General features: G+C 35.4%; 1 protein-coding gene across 9 annotated transcripts in view; it reads right to left on the bottom strand.

Moving 5' to 3' along the window:
* Nucleotides 1-21491, bottom strand: part of DGKB (diacylglycerol kinase, beta 90kDa) — a 467667-nt gene that overhangs the window by 137805 nt on the left and 308371 nt on the right. For all 9 annotated transcript variants that reach the window (XM_014937895.1, XM_014937893.1, XM_014937903.1 and 6 more), the window contains one exon: nt 6998-7062. In XM_014937895.1, the coding sequence (XP_014793381.1) occupies nt 6998-7062 (65 nt within the window). The remainder of the gene's footprint in view (nt 1-6997; nt 7063-21491) is intronic.

Genomic DNA, 21491 nt, shown 5'->3' with positions numbered 1-21491 from the left:
AGTGCGCTGTGGCCACTTAGCAACCTTGACTGGATTTTGAAGGAAGGTTTTGTTGGTTTTGCGATGTATATTAGAAATGGCTGCTGCTTAACTCTTTATAAAGCCCAGCGTCTGTTGTAAACGTGAAATATATTCACATGAAACTTCTGTAAAGATCTGCCCTGTAATTGAGAGATTTGAAGATTAATTGATTCAAAATGAAGTTTGAAAATCAGCTGCAAATGTACATTGTTCATTCAGTAGTTCTGATCATAAATCCTCCTCCAAAATAAGTAAGCAATATTTGATAAAAAACTAATTGTATCACCAAGCATTTTATTTACCATGTGCTCATGAAAGTCAGGGAAAATAACCTTATTCCTATGTATAGAAATACTTGACCATACTGTATGAGCAAACTGTAGTTTAGTAGGTTTGCAACAGTGTTTCTTATATCTGTTGTAGATTCCCTTTATGTGTGAATTCACTACAAATGACAGTCAGAAACCTGTTTCTATCATTATGTTATTAACTGTTATTTCAAGTAAGCAATATTTGATAAAAAACTAATTGTATCACCAAGCATTTTATTTACCATGTGCTCATGAAAGTCAGGGAAAATAACCTTATTCCTATGTATAGAAATACTTGACCATACTGTATGAGCAAACTGTAGTTTAGTAGGTTTGCAACAGTGTTTCTTATATCTGTTGTAGATTCCCTTCATGTGTGAATTCACTACAAATGATAGTCAGAAACCTCTTTCTATCATTGTGTTATTAACTGTTATTTCGAATGGTGTGAATAAACAGTGGAAGAGACTGAGATTTAATTCCTATATAGTTAAGCTTACCCAGAACGTATTGTAATAAAAGACAGCCGTTTTAATGAATGAATGAACGTGTAGAAGACCCAATAGGTGCTTCAATCCATAGAAAAGGTTCAATGACCTACTCTGAGTAATGAAACATCACCTGCAGTAAATTCCTTTACCAGCCTGACATCAGTTGAAGACAATTAGATTTTATTGACCTCAGCCTATGGCACCTGTTGTGAATCAACAGTTTGTTACTTGCACAAGGCAAGCTCGGCCAATCCCTCTATACGACTGCAGACCCTGTTGAACAACACTTTCTCCTAGACAACGCGATGATTTTTACCCTTTAACATGGCTATACATTTTACTTGATAATTTGTAAAGCAACTGGGTATCATCACTTATCTTTAAAGCACATAACTTTCTGTAAAGAAAAAATCATTCCTATATCTTGTCAATGTTAATTGTTATGTACTTCAGTTATTTGTTTGCCTTTAAAGTGCAGAATGGTAGGTGTTTCACAACCCCCTCCAATGGAAGCGCCAAATAAACAATAGCCCATATCATTATAACAGAAAAGAGACCTGACCCCATTGTAGTCCTGCAGTAGTGAATTTGACAGCTGAGGACCCTGAAAACACAAATAAATTCACTGCATTGCTTAGGGTTTGATACCCCAAGCACCACTTTCACAGTCACAGGGATTGCTCAGGACTTAAGGGCACCTACTTAAAATATATATTTTATGCAGCACACTGCCTCTAGTCCTCACGAGTCTGAACTTCAGGTTCCCAAACCCCACCAGCATCCCAGATAGCCACCACGGAATAATGTCTAAGAGAGTAAAAAGTCTCTCAAAGCAGAGGACCTTAACCTATTAGCGCTTTCTAGAGAAATGATAAAAATATGAAATTTTGTCTCAGGGAGAGATGCAGACACTGCAGACTGCTGTCTTTCTGCTCCGTGGACAACAGACACACGTAGGCTGAATCACTATTGTGCTCCAACCTGCTTCTTTTGTCCCAGTTCAGTGAAGTCAAGCAAGCACTATAGACTTCGGGCATTTTTTCTAAAGATGAGCTACTACATGTTTTTTTTTTTCGTCTTTCTGTCTACAAACACTATAACCAAGAGTTAGGCAGAGCAGGCTGTTTAACTATAAGCCACCTCTTGCTCACGTGAAAATATTTCACACTCTTTAACAACTATTTTCACCTTGCATTGCTGCTTCTGATGACAACAGTTGCAGCAAAACCACCTGAGTTCAGAGGTACCATTCCCTGGAGTCTTATCCTTTGATGAAAAGAAACCCCTGGGTTCAATGGGACAGGTAACAGATGTCTGCAATCTGGTCTCTCTGTGGGGCCAGTGTCTTCTTTTTAAGCGTTTTCAGCTCAGTCACAACCGGGAAGGGAGGAGAGGGTGAAGGAAAGAAACTGAAACGTCTGCAATTCAGGTAGGGAATTTTGTGATGATTAGTATATTCACTGGAAATACACAGTTGTGATTCAGCCCAAGAGACTCCATCACTTAAACCGAAAAACTGGCAGAATAATAAAGATATCAAAAAAAGTTTTGTTCCATTCCAAAATGAAACATTTTGACTTTTCAATTCAGAGCTAAAATAAGCCCACTTTAAACCAAAGGCTAAGCACATCTGAGAATGGAGCATTTTATTCACCCCATGACAAATGATTTTGCTTTTAAACTGAGGTTGCCTTGTGCAAAAAAAAAAAAAAAAAAAGGAGAAAGTTTACACTGATCTTTTTTTAATTTTAGTCGCCAAACGGGAACTAGTATCTGCTTTCAACAGTAAGTGATTTGGGAAACCTTCAATATTCATGTGGGATACCTGTGTTCTGGTTTCTTTGTTGCCAGGCTGAATTAGAAATCTTTTATGATAAAGCTTTTGAATGCAGTAATGGTGTTTGCATGACAGGATTTTTCTTTTTTTTCTTTTTTTTTTTTTTTGAGGTCAGTCAAGTACTATGATAACTACATTGTATAGTGCAATACTCAAGTTGGGACACATGAAAGAACTTGCTAAAGATTCATGTACCTGCCATTTCTCCCAGGGTTTCTTTCTGTGGCCTTTCCAGATGAAACCAGTGTCACGTAACATGTAGGTCAAAACAAAAGCGTAACTTCCTTCACTCAAATTAATTAGGAGGACACTTATTCTCCTGGAGAACACTTACACAAAGTAAATCAGAACTGTCCATTACTTAAAAAATTCCTTTGAGATTAAATGCATAGATATTGGCACAAAATGAAAGAATAATTAAGCAAGTTGAGAGGGAATCTCAAAAGTACCTGGTCAGGAACACGATACAAATGGAGTTATTAGGATAAGAACTTATTCTGCTTTAGGATTTCTTCTTCATAAAAGATGAAAATGGATTAATGTTTGAAAACCTCAAAGATGATGTACTTAAAACTGTAAATGCAATTTATAAATCCTGCTTTAGTTTACTGAGACTAACAACTATCTGCCATGGGGTGCCAGAGAGTCAAATTAGCATGCGTAATTTAACTGAATATGATTGTAGAATAGTTGGTATCAACTTGAATTATTTTTTTGTTGAATGTCTTCTTTGTTTCCCTGCGTATATTCCAGTCACATAACTCATACATCTGTTATTCCCAGCATCAAGTCTATGATGTTTACACAGATCTCCCTGCAGGGCATTTTGGCCTAACTGAATCGTTATTTCAACAGTATGTCCTAGTTTAATGATACTGTTACTTGAAATGCTGTCTTTTGCAAGTTTTCTTCCCCCCTGGGGTTAACTCAGCCTTTCCACACTGAAATCAGAATATCTGACCCTACTCTCAAGCAGGAGATGCTGGGAAGTGAACTCTGCTTTCTCAAGCACAGGTTTATCAGCACTTCAGACCCGCAGAGTGGGTAATGTGACAGCTGAGATTCTGGGTTTTATGAACACATTTAAATCTTAATGCAATGTCAGTACTGGTTTCTGATAATGTGTGCTAATGATCATAAGATACGATTACTTAAAATGGCATATTAGGATTCATCCTTTTGACAGAAGTGGGGATGCTACTGCGTTCTCACTTCCATTCTTTTCTATTTGACCAGCACCAGAAGAAAAATTCTTCTCCTGCAGATCCATTTTCAGGAACAAGTAATGAATATTTTAAAGTAACTGTTAGCCATATACGCTGAGCCTTATTTGGAAAACAATATGGAGCCATTCCATATTGCAGCTTACAAGCAGAACATTTTCAAGTGATTAAGGCATGCATTAAGTATTTTTCAGTGAAATTTAAGCTTCTGAACACAGAAGGCCCTTTTGACAAAGGAACTCAATTTCAAATTAATAAGAATCTGAAAAAAAACAGGTGCTTCATTGAAAGGAAATGTCACAAGGTAGCTGCTAAGTCAATTGAAGATTTAAGAAAGAACAGATACAGTGGATTTTTAATTTATGAGTATTTACACATACTTAATCTTAGATTTTCCAAAGACCTAAATGTCTAAGTATCCCTAGGCAGTTTAGAAATCCACACCTTTATTTATTTTTTTTTCCTATTTTTAATGTCAGTAATATCAAGTCCAAAAATCTAGGAACGTGGCACAATTTCAAAATGTGTCTGAGTTCCTAATAAAGTCACCTACTTCCATAGCATTCTACAATATTGGCTCGTAGTCATTAAAAAGCCCTTCTAAGCCCTGTGATACACTTTCAGCTTCATTTTGAGAAGGTAAAGAAGTGCAGAAAGATTCTGCTTTCACACACAAGTACAACATGTCAAAAGTTTCTGTACTGGTCTGATCAATTTACACATGAAACTTGGGAACAGAGCACCAAGGAATGTCCTTAGGAATTTCAGGATCATTACCAAGATTGAAAGCAAAAGATTCCTCAACCCCAAACTTCACCCAACTTATTTCATGAAAGCAAATACAACACCCTTGGGCTTCAAAAGACCTCTGCACGCAGCATAAACTTCAAGTTTCTCCTCAGTGAGGAAACTTTGGACATGTTCATTTTCTGAGGAGAACCTCAGTACAAGGACCTGGTTTCCAAAACTAAGTAATAGCTGTTGGGACCTTAAAACCTTGGAAAACCAGGCAAGAGAAAACTAACAGAAAACCACATCAGAATTTTTTTTTTTTTTTAAATAATGAGAGATATTCTCATATGACAACGGAGGATTTTCAAATGAGTAAGTGTTGTTAACTATTGAGCCCACTATGAATCTGATTTGAGCTGGACTTGCTGATCTGAAATAATTTAGATCGCACAGAAAATTCCACACTCTGGTGAATTAAGTCTTGTGGTTTACCAGACATTTAAAAAAGGGCTTTATTTTCACACACTGCAGGAAAACGCTGCTGCAACATATTATGGATTGTTGCCACATGCAAATAATTGTTAGTGGAACAAACTATTTGTGAACTAACATTATTTGGAAAATTCTATTCAACAAAAATAGAAATCTGCATTTTTTTTCTCAGTACACAAAAGAAACGTTTTAAAACATCAGTCTCTATTACAATACTTTGCTCAAGTCTTTAGACTCTTTTTTAGAAATGAATAATCTTTCTGAATAGTCTTTCTATACCCAGAGAATCATTGCTTTTTTCAAGTTCTTTCAATATCACAGTACCAAAGCATGTAGGGACTGGAACTATATATTTTTGTAATTAATTTCCTTAAGATAATGTTAGAAACATCAGGTTCCTTAAAATATAGATGAATTTCAAGGTGAGTCTGCTAGCAGATGTTATTAATGGCATATGATTTATTGTGACATGAAATCTGATCTGAAACTCATGTTATTAGCTGAGCTTTTTATAAATTATAATTGCCAACTGCTGAAAATATGCAGAAAGACCACTGATAAACTAGCTTCATCTTCAGGGCCTAGAATATCTGCATTTGCTAAGTGTCCAATATCTCCAGTCCTGCTGAACGAGTATGATACATTGGGATGTGCAGATCAGGCTTGAGTTCAGATTTTTTCACAGTGTAATTTTTCAGAATGAGAAGAATTGGAGGTAGGAAGAGGAGGTCACAGAAAATAAACGTTTACTGTAGAACTTAAAAAAACCCAAACCAAACACTCTGGTTCATGTCGGGCATAAATGCTAAACAGGTTGAATATTTAAGAAAAAAAAATAAATCTCTGACTGTTAATTATAAAATTTATGCTTTCAACATGAAAATAGTAAGAAGTTAGATAATATTCAAACATAGTCAAACATCATTCTGTACAGCTCTAAGGTGACAACACAAACAGCATATTTTATCATCCCAAGGTCTATATGGATTTGCATGTACACAAGACTTTCCAGGTCACCCTCACGGAAAACTGAAGAAATTCTACAGGTAGCCTCACAATGACAAAACATCCGTGTTAATAATTGTTTCTAGACATTCCCTGTTTATTCCCAATAGCTTCGTATCTTACTTTCCTCTCCCCACATGCCTTTAAATGTTAATTAAAGTTTCTGAAATGTTGATTTTACCCATCACAACTTATGTGCTAAATTACCCAAATAAGAAGAGACAAACACAAGCATTGCATTATGAATATTATCTACTCAACAAACCAGATATTGAAAGAAGGTGAATTGACAGTACATGTTGTAATACATTTTTAATCTCCAGAAAAGCTCGGAGATAACATTGCGAATTCAAAAAGCAACACAAGGAACAGATGCAAAGTCTCATTCCTGACTTTTTTTTACATATCCAAAGCTGTTTAATGATAAAAGCATTTATGTGTAAAATGGCATTCACTTGCCCTTACTAAGAGTATATATGGAAGAGCCCCCTGTCAATGTACCAGAGTGCGTGTGGGAATGAAACATAAGGATCACCATCTGCAGCTGTCTAATAAGTGTTCTTCAGTGCCTAATGGCAAAGTGTCAATTCAGGGATCCTCCGATACCACAATGCATCATCTTGTCCATGCTAGTCTTACCAGTCAAACATTTCGCCTGCGAGAACAGTTTATTTATAATCCTATTCATTTCGGTTGAAATACCAGATATAAAACAGTTACATTGCAAGCAGTCTGGGAGCGTATACTTAATATAAAATGCACCAATTTCCTCTCTTTTAGAAGAATCAATATTTTAAAGGATGTGCAAAATTTAACCCCTGACAGAACAAACCATAATAACACGGAAAGAATCTTTTCGCGTGCAAATATTTTTTAGCTTCTTACCTACTGTTGAACTTCTCTGGGTGTTTTTCTCTCATGATATGGAATCTGTGGGCAATTGAAGCATCCTAACAGGAAAAAGAAAACCATAGATCTCTCATTACAGGAAAACTGCAAAGCAGAAGACCAAAACTGTAAACAAGACATACCATTTATTTGTAAGGTGTTTTGTGGACTGCCATTTTCAACAAGAGCAACACTCTCATCACTTAGAAAGTTTACAGGTACACCGTTGCAAGCATGGGATATATCTGAACTGAATAATTTATTACACTTGTTGCAGTCTCCAATATTCCTTCTTACAAATCAGACATGATGGTTATGTTTACTGACAGTGTTGTCAACTTCTGAACAGCAAATATCATCCAGACCTGGTGAAGGTTAACAATAAGTCCATTCATACGAGTTTTTCTTTGTTGGAATGCTAAATAAAGTCTGAAATCTATTCCTTTAGTAAAGCTGAGTGATATATTCAGCACCGTTACACATGTTAATATTTACATATAGCCATTCAATAGCTTTCTCTAAAATCTGACAGAAAATGGAAATAAATGCCAGGAGATGCCCCATTTGCTCTATGTCAGGGTGTGAAATCACGTGGTAAAAAATTGATTTTTAATATAAAAAAGAGGTGTTAATTAAATTAATTTTATCAAAACATATAGTAAATGATGCTAATAATGCCTTTACATAATGTGTATGCAAAATGAAACAGTTGTATCAAATACTTAGATGTGTAAAACATCTTAAAAAGATTCAAATCATTGTGGTGGTAAGAGCTGCTGAAAATAGAATATTGGGAACTGATGGGCTAGAATCAGTTATCACAGCATTTTTGTATTTATCCCCTCTGCAGGTAGGAAAATAATGTTTTTCTCATTCCAGATCATGTAATATTTATTTCACATACTAATCATTAAAAATTTACAAACTGTGAATTAAGAAAGTAAAAAGTTTTTTCATCTTATAATGTGTGTATTAGATGAGGTGTGAAAAGCATGAAATCTACCAACTCTTCAGTCTTGCATGAGATAGTAATCACAGAAAAATCAATTATGATCATGTTTTTATAATTATTCCTTAAAATGCATCATATATACAAATATAAATATAAGAAGAATTAGTTCAGTTAGTATGAAATCTAAATGAATTCCAGTTTCCATGTAAATAGAGTTTGATAAAACGTATAAAGAAAACTATCACTGTAATCAACTAGCATGTATAAGAAAAAAATACATTATTTACCATGGAAATATATTTACTATTATGGAAATATAAAAACTAAGAAGTTGAGAGAAGTATCAAATTCTGTAGGAAGTCTATAGTTCTAAATGATTTTCAAAATTAGTATTTGGGAGAAAACCAAAATGAAATACTTTACTTAAAATTTATCTTATTGCTGATTCCAAACTTGATTAGAATATTTTGTTTAAAATATTTTTAAATAAAATTGATGTTAATATAAATTTCAAATAAGCAAGTAAGTATTTAGTGCAGATATTCCGGTACCCAATAATATAAAAAATGGATGCAACACTTTATGATTAAAATAGCTTTATTTATATTTATCTTAAATAGGCCATGCGCCAGAGAGCAGACTGGTCTAACCTTCAGGTTTGGTTTACTAATTCAAGGGTACTTAGAAAAAAATAAATGTATGAACTTTAATATCCCGTAAGAGATAAAATTGTTCAGATAGATTGATAACATTTAAATAAACTTTTAAGATTATGAAGAAAAAAGCAATAAATAAGTCACAAGATTTTACACATACTCTACCAACATAATGAGGTAACACAGCATAGAATTTTTAGGAAAAACTTGTGAACGCTGATTAAATAAAGGCAATTAGTGGTTTCGCTAAATGTACTGACTCCATTGAAATATTCAATTTATTCATGATCTCATCGTGTAGTTTCTAAAGATATGTATAGTTTGTTGCTTTATGCACATTAGAACATTATTTATTTATTTCCGTACTATCTTTAAGCATGGAAATGTCATTTAACATTTGAGTGTTCTACAAAGCAGTGACAGCAAAAACCCCCCTAGTGAATGAACCGCTGTTGGTCATAAAATGCCTTATTGTTCTGCCCTGTCATCCAAACTGTCACCTGAACCTTTCGGGGCTGTTTTCTCAAACTGCACTCAGCCTTTCTTTAGATTTATTTTCATGTGCTATGCAATTTTACAAGGGAAATATCCACAAGTATCCAGGTGATCCCACACTTCTTGGAGCTGGATGAAATAAAGCTGACAGTAAACCCTGAGACATCACACTTCTAAACCCAGTCTGGCAGCTGAACTAAAATAATAACTCTGTTAACTTTAGAAAGACCCATCATTCCTACTTTATCCCAACATTAGACATGCCAACATTAGAAGAGTATGTTTGTTAGCCAGTTCTATATGAAAAAAGAAATCAAAGGTCTACTGTTGTGGTTTAACTGTTCATTTTCTACACACTGAAGCAAAAGAAAAAGACAGAACCCAAGGCAAAATGAATAAAGGAGTAGTAGCATATTTGACAGAAAGTAGGAAACACTAATCAAGGACTAACTGTCTAATGAATGAAATGAAAAGGCTAATGTGCTTACTCATGCATAACAAATGCAAGGCACAAACAAGCTAGGGATCAATGCCCACTGCAGATGGCAAACAGGCAGTTGTTTCCACGCAAGGTTGATTCGATCAAAATTTCCCCCTGCCTGAACATTTTCTGACTCCAAAATGGATCAACTAACTTAATGAGCTCAGAGGTAAAAAAAAAAAACAAACCACAACTAATACACAAAGCTAATTTTGACAGGCACAACACAAGAGAGCAACATGCCAGACCCACTTCATAAAAAAATTGTTGAAAGGCTATTTTTATTAATGGAGATGGTAAACCAAAGTAGTAACTACGCACAGATAAGCTTGAAAGTAGGGGAGCTGCTAAGGCTTTCTTCAGTTTCTACTGCCCAACTGCTCTTTTGAACTCTCAATCAAGTCTGATGTACAGAATTCTTCAGTTCCCCAGCACAGGAACCTCTTCCCACCCATAACTCCACACTATAGGAAAATCTGAAATTAGCCCATGCTTGTTGCGTGTTAGCAAAATAATCCTTAGGGATCTTAGGGAAAAATAAAATAAAAAAAAAAAAGAGAGAGAAAATAAAAAAAACTACATAGAATTTTCTGTTTTTCAAATGTCTACCATCTTCTATTTGTTAAGATAGCAGCAGGCATCCCAGCATAAATAAATGAAAAATAACTGTAAGAATTAAGAGGAACTCGAAAGTGGGTAGGAATGCAAGTTCTGTCCCCCAAGAGCTGCAGGAGTTACCGGATGCCATCCCTGGATCCTGAGGAACAACCACTAAAAGTTCTGTGTTTCAACGAAGAGAGCAGAGTGTCCTTCACTGTGAGCTGTTTTTGGCTACATTTGAAATAGGATTTATTTTAGAAGACTTCATTCAGCCTTTTTAAAAGAGGGATCCAGCCTCACCTGATTAGAGCGTACAACTGTTGTTGGACCAATGGAGAATTAATTTTTTTTTTTGTATCACAAACTATATTAAAATCACCTCATTAACTAGGCTGAGAAACCGAGCAATATCCACATGCCTGGTAAGTTGAATATTGTTCCCATATTGTCGCTTTAATATGCTGACCTTTGCTGGTACCTGGTATTTTGGATGGCCACTAAAGTATGAGAAATGATTTTTGTATTTGATAATAAAACGGATGTAAAAGGAGTCAGTAAAGCTAACTCACATGCTTCATGGTATTACCTAGCCAGGTAAGAAATGAGTAGGTTTTTTTTAGAAAGGTCATTTGACAGCCAGATACTGGTGTATAATTAGTATCACCTGTGGGCATTATTTATTAAATTTTATTAATAAATTGCCACGTATGCTAGCCTGAAATACAATTTTCCAGTAGCACTATACCTGTATCTAAATATTTTCTATTTGTGTGCGCCATAAGTGCACACAAACATGCCTAAAAATTGCAAGAGCTTTATTATTAATAATAATCTGAGGAGATACAACGCTGTCAGGCCTGGTGCAAGGTGAAAAGAGGAGGAAGGTCTTACGGGATCACTGCAATATGAAACCAGCACATTTCACTACACTCACGCTTCAGTCACAAAGCTCATTTTATACTTAAAGCATTGTATTATTTTTCACCAAAGCATCGAAGAATGGAGATTTTACTTAAAGCATTGTATTATTTTTCACCAAACATCGAAGAATGGAGTTTTTTCAGCAACACTTACTTTTGCATCAAAATCAGTGCTGGTGACAAAGTAATGTTGAGCACAGAGCATTTAAAAACTGAAATAAGTAACTAATTTGACAATTTCATCTTTCTAAGAATATTCTATGAATATTTGAGTTATATGCTACTAGTCTAAAATACTTTTCTTTTTTAAGATATTTTAAGATATAGATATTTTTACAGTCATTTACATGTCATATGCAATATATGACAATAGCCTGGATGATGGTAATTTCTCTGAACTTTCGCTTCATAGTATCACTGATCTAATCTGAAAAAAGCTAACACACCTCGTTCTCTTTTGTATTCCTCTCTAATTTAGATGCTTTCCACTCACTATTTTGAAAGGAGAGATGAAGGAATTAGTGTCAGAAGAACACAAGATGCAGTTTATCCCAGTTTAAATTCTAAAATTGTAAACAGACTCTTGAAAAACACACCTCTGTATCTCCCAAATATCCAACCTGGACATATATGTGATGAACAGGCAGACGTACACACATATTTACACCCTTAATTTGAACCTGTTCATAGTCTAAAGTAGCTGGACTATCCTTCTTCTATCTCACTCAGGTTTGTTTTAAATCCTGACAGTGAAGATAAGATAGAGAACAGACAGAGCATATCTGAATCTACTCCTAGGAAATGGAAAAAATATTTTAATTGAACTAGGGCATTTCTCAAAGTGACCTGCCAAGAAGAAAAGAAGCTTAAGTTGCTACACCTCTTTAATACCTTATGATTGACTTACACACATATATATTCATCTTTTTAATGGGTATTAGCATTACCGGAAAGCAATCTGAAGCAGTCTTTTCAGAGGAGTAACCTTATACATTGTGAATAACCTTATAGAAAGATTAATGCATTTAATATATGTCTATCTATAAGCTTGCTGTGATTAAAATTTCCATTAAATAATAATTTTTATGCTGGTGAACAAACAAGTGACCAATGTGCATCTTCTCGGGATATAAATGGTCTGATTATTTTTTTCTAAGATGCTTCTTTAATTAAGGCTTAATGGATCCACAAGGCTAGGAAGCTTAAGGGATAATTCAGCAACCTGTAATCTTTGGATCAGAATGCAAATCTAACCTGAACAACCAGTTAGCTCACATCAGTTATTAATGTGGAATAGTACACATGTACAAAAAAATAGCATTGAGAATAGACTAAGAAAAGTTCACTGCAGTGGCTCAAGACTAAAAATTATTTTCTAGATAAATATTCTTATGATTATGCATTCCACTTTCTGCATATACACACAAAAAGCAAAAACTATCCTTTTGTTTTTAATATTTCCCACCCCATAATAATCAACAGTCTCAGAAATAATCAACAGTCTCAGATAAGCAAACAATATGGCTTGTACTGAACCACTTGATCCAAATCTAGAAAAAGTTAGTCAAGAAGCTTCAGGTCCTGCCTTGTTTGAATCAAGCTGTCATTTCATATTTGAATCCCAGATATTTTTGATTAAATTACACGCATTAACCTGAGAGACAAAGTAAGACATTGTCCAAAAAAAAGTTAATTAATACTTTTGTTTTTGGTGAAACACTAGTTACTATAGTCGTCTTAGTTTCTCATGATATTCTGAGCCAGTATATCTGAGAAAGGTGATAGTTGAAAAGGTCAGAGCAAGAAGAGATTTCAAGCCCTTTTTGATACAGCTCCAGTAAAACATAATAAAGATAATGATGATTCACTTAAGAAATAATCTGAGAAACTTGTGTTCCCGGTTTTCTGAGAAAAACACACAAATTGTCAAGATAATGCTATTCATTTTGTCAGTGATATTCTTGACAGCCAGGGCTCCAATGGTCATGTTTAAATACATTTCAACTGTACACGTATTACTAATTCAAGTGACAGTTCATATTTTAAACACGCATTTAAATAGGTAACACCTCTAAACCCAGGATGAAACGTCAGTAACCACCGTATTTTAAAATGACAGGCACAAGACCAGAGGACGATATATCTGGAAATTGTAACAAAATATTTGGAACAGGCCTTCAAATGTAAGCATATTCCCTCTCTCTTTGCATTTGAAATCAGATCTCTGACGAGTTTCTGACACTATGTACACATAATTTGGTAGTAGAAATGTTTCACACAGACACAAAGTGGAATCCATATGGCAGGAAAAGATGTGTTTGTGAAAAAACCCAACCCACCGCTATGTTCTTCCTATTGATAACTCCGTAACACACAGCTAGTGGACACACACACAGATTGACTCATCAGGATTTACTACTGTTCAGTTCATAGAGGGTGATGCCAGGTCCCAGCCGTGTAGGGACCAGTCCTGTAAGATAAACCTTTCTACTAGTATCTCCCGAATTTTCTTTGAGGAGCTATTTTGGTTTTCAGAAACTGACACTATATCTCTATTTATATGTATTTTTAAGTCACTAATAAATTCAAGGACCATCAAAGAAGCCTGGGAGAGAAGGCAGTCAGGTTATTATCAGACTAGATGACTTAAAATTGTGCCTCATGACTCAATATGATGCAGAGGACGTGTACCCTGTAAGGTGAGCTCCACTGGGGATACACCGTGTTACTGAGCACATCTTCCTTCCTTTATATTTGGTCACCCTAAATTTACTGTAACTAGAGAAGGGTTCTTCTAGATCCATGCTGAGTGTTTATGTGGTCACTAAAAAGAGAAGAAGAAAAGTGATCACCTGGCAATCAGCCAACATAGCCATATAGAGAGCGGATTAAATATCTCGTATAATAAAAAGTTCTGTGGTAAACCTTTCGCAGCATTTCTGATAACTGCTGATGAAGAACTATGTTGAAATTGTCCCAAATTATTCTCCACAATGAGTTTGAGCATAACACAACCAAGGACACCGCTCAGATTGAAAGTCAATATAAGTAATGCAATACAATGCCATTTGCTGTAACTTTAGCTGTTCTTCAGAAACACGCAGCAATGGCTCACAGGTATAGGCAGTAAAAAGTACAGAAATTGTTTACATCAAGAGCCTGTCTAGCTTGAAATGACTTCCTAGACTTTCACATCCAAAACTTTTGCAGTTCTGAGGAGAGAAGAGTAAGTAGTTGTCCCCAAAAAATCAAAAGCATTTCTTTGGGAAATACTAATTATTGCCATCAAAATAAAAACTCAACATTAAGAAAAAGGCATATTTGGGATAAGGAATAATTGCTTATATACTGTCTTGAAATGTTAAAATCAACTTATTTATGGTTTTCAAATACTGTTCTAACAAAAAAACCGTAACACCGGAAAAAAATACCCAAATCCCCACTTTGAGCTTTAAATTGGTATTAGAGTAGTACTCTCAGAGGCTAAATTTAGACCCTTATTTTAGGTGCCTAAACTGGCAGGATGATCTCTCTTGTCCTCCCAGTATGCTCAACAGTTGAAATAAAGCTTTTTGGAAATGTTCTTCCAAAAGGCATGTAGACAAGTTTCTGTTATGAATCATCACTGAGAAATCTTTTGTTATTAATCATACAAGAAGCTGAGCATATCTAGCTTTTTAACTTTATGAAGTTATGCCTGAAATGCAACAGTTTGAGCAGTCCTCTAAAATCTTCACTGGGGTTCAAGCCAAATCTTTTATCACCACCCATTTTATATGCTCATTTGCTTGATAGGGATCAAATAATAAATGTTCACCTGACTTCTCCTTAATAACTTCCCATAACTTGTTAGTCAAAGCCTTGGCAACAGAGCCTTATAATTTTAATACATATTTATGTTATTCATTTGTTTCCATAGCAGATATTTATTTTTATAAGAAGTATGCATACCACTGAAACATCTCTCATTGATTTACACTCTGAAAGAATATTCTTCTCCTAATTGGAAAAGGTCACTGTTTTCCTCATTCATTATGTTTTCAATTTGAAATTTAAATTTTTGCATTAGAATATTATTTATTACCTTCCCTATTGGACAAAAAAATATTAATTTATAAAACCCCTCAACATACTCATAAATTAGATGTTATATCATTTAGCTACAGATATTCTCTCTTTCTCTCTCATTGATTCATGACAAACTTTTTAAGATCCTCTCCCTCCCATCTTTTATATAGCCTCTTTGCTCTTTTTTATAGGCCTAACAGAACTTTCTTGACTTTTTCGCAATATCTGCACTTGTTCTTGTGTTGCACTGATCAAAATATTTTCTGAATCCTGTTACTTTAATTTCTTGGTTTTGTCTTCACCTGTGTATCCCCAACTAAGCAGACATAGAGCTATCAGACACAGGTTTTCTTCATCTCCTTGGGAGTCAGGCTATTATTTTAAAATGTTTTTAATTTGTGTCAGGCTTCTTCATTGGAAAGGTTTTAGGATTGTCCTCTTGCCCTTTTCTAATTGCATTATCATTGACATTCTACACCTTCACCATTTTCTCTATTTGATTTGTGGTAAATGAGCCAAACCTCCAGGAGGTTTTTTGTCCCCAAAAAAGGATAGTTAACTTGTACATTTCATACTATTGGACAAGCAGCTATTTATCACTAACACCAACTCTCTCCCTTTCAGGAATTTCTCCCAACATTTTCTTCAAGAACTTCCCTCTCTGGCATCATTTTCCAGGATCAGTGTCAGTGCCTTTTTCTTCTATTCCAGCCCTCACTTTTTTCCTGAGATGATAAATTTACCACAACACGTCTGCCCTGCAGAGGAAGGAGAGTCCCTGCCAATACCACTAGCCTGCATACTCCAGGTGAGTATCAAGAAATGATGAGTTCAGAGAGTCTGTGGATGACTAATATATTTTTCCATTGTTTTAAGCATAAGAGCTATGTCTAAGAAAACACCTTTCTCAGACTTACTCTTTCCACTATCTCCAAACCCGCCTAGACATTCAGATGTGAGATCCACCTACTGACAATGTACTGGCCTAAAGGCCTTTGTTTTTATTTAGATTTTCACTACCCTGAGACAAACCTATTGAACAGGTAGACTGAAAATAACTGGCCAGCCGAGAAGACTCCAAGAATTATGAGTTAGATTCACATGAGCTACTCATCCCAAGCTTACTCCCACCACAGCGGTTTCTCCGAGTATCTAAAAGGGTACTGCAGAAATAGAATGAAATTAAATGGTTTATAAAGGTATTAAGACTGAACAGATTAGACCCTGCTAGGGGTCTTGATCACCTTGATCACACACCAGTTTTACTGTTATTGTTCCTCAAATTTGGAACTTTAAAGGTGAATCATACTAGTCTTCATACACAGTGTCCAGACTTCTTCCCAGAGTGCAAAACCTAATCACATAATTTGGCAATGACCAAAATTTTAATGAGAAATAGGAAGTTAACATTCTCTGAAATAGACCTGCTATCCCCAAAACTTAATAGAATTAGTCCATATAAACAGGGTGTTTATCAAGTAATCAAGTGCTCTCAAGCTAAGTAAAGCCTAGGCTCTGCAGTAATGCCTATCTGAAATACAAACTAGACTGAAAAATGGAACTAGATATCGTCCTATCTAGTGTTTATGGTCTGAAAAAGATATTCTGTAAGAATAATAAGATCATGTATTCCAAAAAAACATAAAACATTACGTGGCTTATAGAATGAAAAGTAGTATTACAGAACTTAGTATTTGGATATATGGGAAAGTGTTAAAAGCTGTCCAAATGTGAAGATGTGTTTATGGCAGGTGCAGTCAATTTTTTTTTTACTACACATTTTCCTCCTGAAACAGATCAAGCTTTCTCTATAGCTGCTTTGAATTAATAATTTAGGTATGTAAAACATTTTACAGAGATGATCTACCCAGCGTACGGCACACAGAGGTTATGCAGTACCTATTTTTGCAGTCTCTGGACATTAAAAGGCTTTGAGGTTAAATACATTTGTTTATTCCTCAGAGAAGTTCTATTATGTGGTATAAAGGGAATAAGTCACAGGTTATTAACAGAATGTTGGTACTTGGAAGCAACAAAAAATTGCCCTTTATTGTACCTAATTCACAAATAATTAAGAACTATAAAAATTTCTTAACAAAACTAGCAGGCAGTTAAAGTTGGTTTCAGCTGAAAAGGAAAAAACACCCAGCAACTTTAGAAACTACCAACTGTATATTTCACTAGAATTTTATGCAATACCCCTTCACCATTAAGCAGTCTCACAGCAAAATAAAAAGTTTGGTTCTTGATGTGGTCAGAAACCCTGGGAACTGCCCTAAAGCCCTTTATTACAAATTCACACATACAGAATTTGGAACCCAAGAAATCAAAATGTCTGAATTGCTTTAGAAGTACTGCACTGACCCTTCAGAGAGGAGTAAGGAACTGGTTTTGATGCCTTTCACATGCCATAGACCCAAGGTTGCAGAACACTGGTGAAAAAGTCTAGAGGAGAGTATAATGAGTGGAATTGAAAAATTCCTTAAATTTTCTGACAAAAAAAATTCCCCTCCCAAGTGTGCACTTGCATAATGCTTTTTGCTTAACCATCTGGACAGGCTCAGTGCGTCATGGTTGTTTAGCAACTTATGGCTTTCATGGTAGCTTTGAATATATTATACCACTATCCTATTCTCAGCTTCAAATTGTTTGGGAGGTTTCTATATCTGCATAAAAACTCCTTGCATAAGTCCCATTTACTCAGGATTTCCAATACAGATCAGGTTTTCCAGCAGGCTAAGTTGTTTACACTAAATACCGGGGTACAATTCTCCAAATTCATTATCTAGTTAACAGAGTCAGTCCCCAACGATGAGCTTAGGGTGCAGCAAGCTGCAGTGCAGAGGCAGAAACAAGCAGAGTGGGAAAATAAATTCCTTTGTTACTTTCTTCTCTGAAGCCAGTATCCACTAAAATAATGCTCTTAGTTTGGAATATACAGCCACGTACATGCAGAGACTTATTATAAGCATGCAGAAATGGCAAGCTATACTTTTATTTGGAATCATAGGATGGTTTGGGTTGGAAGGGACCTTAAAGATCATCCAGTTCCAACCCCCCTGCCCTGGGCAGGGACACCTCCCACCAGACCAGGTTGCTCCAAGCCCCATCCAGCCTGGTCTTGAACCCCTCCAGGGATGGGGCAGCCACAGCTTCTCTGGCCAACCTGGGCCAGGCTCTCACCACCCTCACAGTCAAGAATTTCTTCCTAATATCTAATCTGAATCTCCCCTCTTTCAGTTTAAAACTACTCCCCCTCGTCCTATCGCTCCACTCCCTGATCGCTCAGCATCTCTCCTGCAGCCCCCTTTAAGTACTGAACGGCCACAATAAAGTCTCCCTGGAACCTTCTCTTCTCCAGGCTGAACAACCCCAACGCTCTCAGCCTGTCCTCATAGGAGAGGTGCTCCAGCCCTCTGATCATCTTTGTGGCCTTCCTCTGGACCCACTCCAACAGGTCCATGTCCTTCTTATGTTGAGAGCCCCAGAGCTGGACGCAGTACTCCAGGTGGGATCTCATGAGGGAAGAGGGGCAGAATCCCCTCCCTCACCCTGCTGGCCACGCTTCTTTAGATGCAGCCCACTGCCAGCATCTTTAGATGCAGCCCACTGCAGTGCACTGCCAAGTCATGTTGAGTTTCTCATCCACCAGCACCCCCAAGTCCTTCTCCTCAAGGCTGCTCTCAATGTAGAGTATGTATATTGGTCAAAGTGTATGTATATAGGTCAAAGTCAGATCAACAAAATTTCACTGCAAACAACATGAAGGAGAGAGTTTCTCTGAACTCCAGGCCAGATACTTATGTTACAAACGGATTTTACACATGGAGAACCGCACTGCTTTTTGGTAACAACAACCTAATTTGCTTCACAAGCCAGAAGTTTTAAATAAATCTTTGGTCTAAATGAAAACATACTCAAATCACCCTTCAACTTTTCACCTTAAAAACCAACAATGCAGGAGGCTGAAAGCTGCTCCTAGATTTTTATAAATTTGCAAATCAAAGAGCACCTGTTTGTAAAGTGCTGCTTTGCTCAGCTACTTAAATAATGTAATCAATACAAAATGACAAGCTAGTATTCCCAAATTTGCTGCGCAGTAAGCAGACACTTGTCTTGCCAATGTTTGTAATAAGTAATCCTTGTAATTCCAGAGAAGACAAATGTAGTTAATATTAACTTTTACTCAAGCATAAATATCACATCCATATGACATCAGAAGTTATCTGGGAGTAAGAATGTTTTAATGGTTGTAACTATTTTGAATAATACTAGCATTAATAACGGCAACGTAAATCCGTTAAATCCTACTTTTACTAGTGTTTTAGTTTTGCTAATGAACAATCAAAACCTACAAAAATGTATGCAATTTAAAGATCAGTGCAAACCAAACATTTCCAAACTTTTGGAAATATCTGAGACGAGAAATTAATCTTTCTTTTAGTTTCAGCTCTGTACATTGTATTCAAAGCCATTTCCTACCCCAAAGCATGAAAGATACTATCAAGAGACTCCTTTAAGAACAACCTGGAACATAACAGGCATTTCTTTCTGATAAAATGAAAGTTGCAGTTCGAGCTGCCATGACTTTCCAAAGAAATGAATCCATGTCAACATTCCTCAAAGGGGCATTTCATAATGGCCTTCATTTATGCATTAACTGTGACAAAAACACTGATTCTGGAATAAGAAGCATTTTTTGCCCTTAGTTTTCTTCTAGTTGAAATACTCACAGTATTCAAAATTACTAAAGTATCATCTACAGCAATTTTACTGTTATTGCACAAATTGTAAATTATGCTTTCGGAATTATGGATGGAATTTTTAAAAGGCTTCCATTTTATAGTCTTTTGAAAGGACAATGAAATCTATAAAAAAACAAGATTACAATTTCAGCATTTAAAATCTACACAAAGTAATTCAAACAAATGTTATGACATTTAAGATAATGAAACCCTTCATTTATGCCAATGTGTCCTACTTCACATATAAGGAGTCAGAACAGATGTCCAAATACTGTAATGCCAGAAGAAAGTTAGGGCATATCTTGATTAATGCTCTCCGAGCAGTCCATGGTGTCTCTTTAAAACTGGCAAGCGTTACTTCAAAACATCTATTCAAAATCCATTCTAGGAAACACAGCTAGACAAAGTGTTCCCAAGACAAAAGGAAAACAATAAAGCTCTGTATAACCCTTTTAGCAATGTAAGCTGCATATTATCGACAGACCATTCATTGCAATCAACAAATGATTAATTGCAAATTTGTTGCTAAATTGACCACGAAAAAGACAAGCTTCAGGGTACTGTTAAAGAGGAAAAACTTATGTTAAAAATGATTGGAGACTTTTTGTAGTGAATTAATTCTAATCGATACTCTTGTTGACTACACAGTGGAATAATGACTTCCTTAAATAGTGTATATACCCATTATTGTAGACATTCAAATTAATATTTAACCTAATGCCTTGCTTTTTTTTTTTCTTTCCTCCTTTTGAAACAGCATTTTTCTAATTTCACCTTTAAAAACTACAGTCTACTATCAACTGCAACATAGAGCAGATTTTTGTAATGTCTAATATCAATCGTCTGGGAGGCATAATATAAAAGTAACAGAAATTTCTAATACAAAAGTAATGATGTTTATTTAAACTATTTACATGAAAGTCTTCTTTTTAATTACTCTAGGCATGGATGAAATATTAGATGCTTTTAAGCATATCTACCTTACAAACTTCTGACAACTATACAATTCAGTTTTGTGTAAAGGTGTGATTTCGGATTTTCCTGCCTGGGCCATTTTCCTCTTATTGTAGATGCAGCCATATAACTAAAAGTTAACTTTTTAATGATACAGGTCATCTAATTCTCGTGAGGGTCAATGTACTACTGCAAAACAGATAGGGTTTGGTGGTGTTTTGTTTTAGTTTTTTTTTTTGTTTTGGCATGCCAGTTACCTTGAAAATTACTTCGCTTCTTGCATTTCACCAAGAGCGTAGTTCTCAAATTTATTTTCAAGAAAAAAATCCCATTAATTTAAAAACACTGCTATTGATAAAGAAATCATTTAATAATTTAAATTTATTCATAACCAAGGCCCAACTTACAATTTTGACTGTGAATGGACTGACATATTTTTAAGTCTTTTATTAATTAAAGCTTTTTAGGAAGCAAGTTTCTTATGAATGTGGTGAAGGTTGAACTGCAGAGCAGAATGATTTAAATTCTTTTCTTTTTTTCATTGTAATATTACAGAAATATGTTGTTAAGAGAATCTATTGGATAGCTTATCCTATGGCTTGTGGGTTGTTTTTTTTTTT

The sequence above is a fragment of the Calidris pugnax genome, unplaced genomic scaffold (assembly GCF_001431845.1).
Source record: "Calidris pugnax isolate Ruff unplaced genomic scaffold, ASM143184v1 scaffold11, whole genome shotgun sequence".
In the NCBI taxonomy this organism is placed as follows: Eukaryota; Metazoa; Chordata; class Aves; order Charadriiformes; family Scolopacidae; genus Calidris; species Calidris pugnax.
Note: the sequence above shows the minus strand (reverse complement) of the source record. Positions and strands in the feature narration are given on the sequence as shown.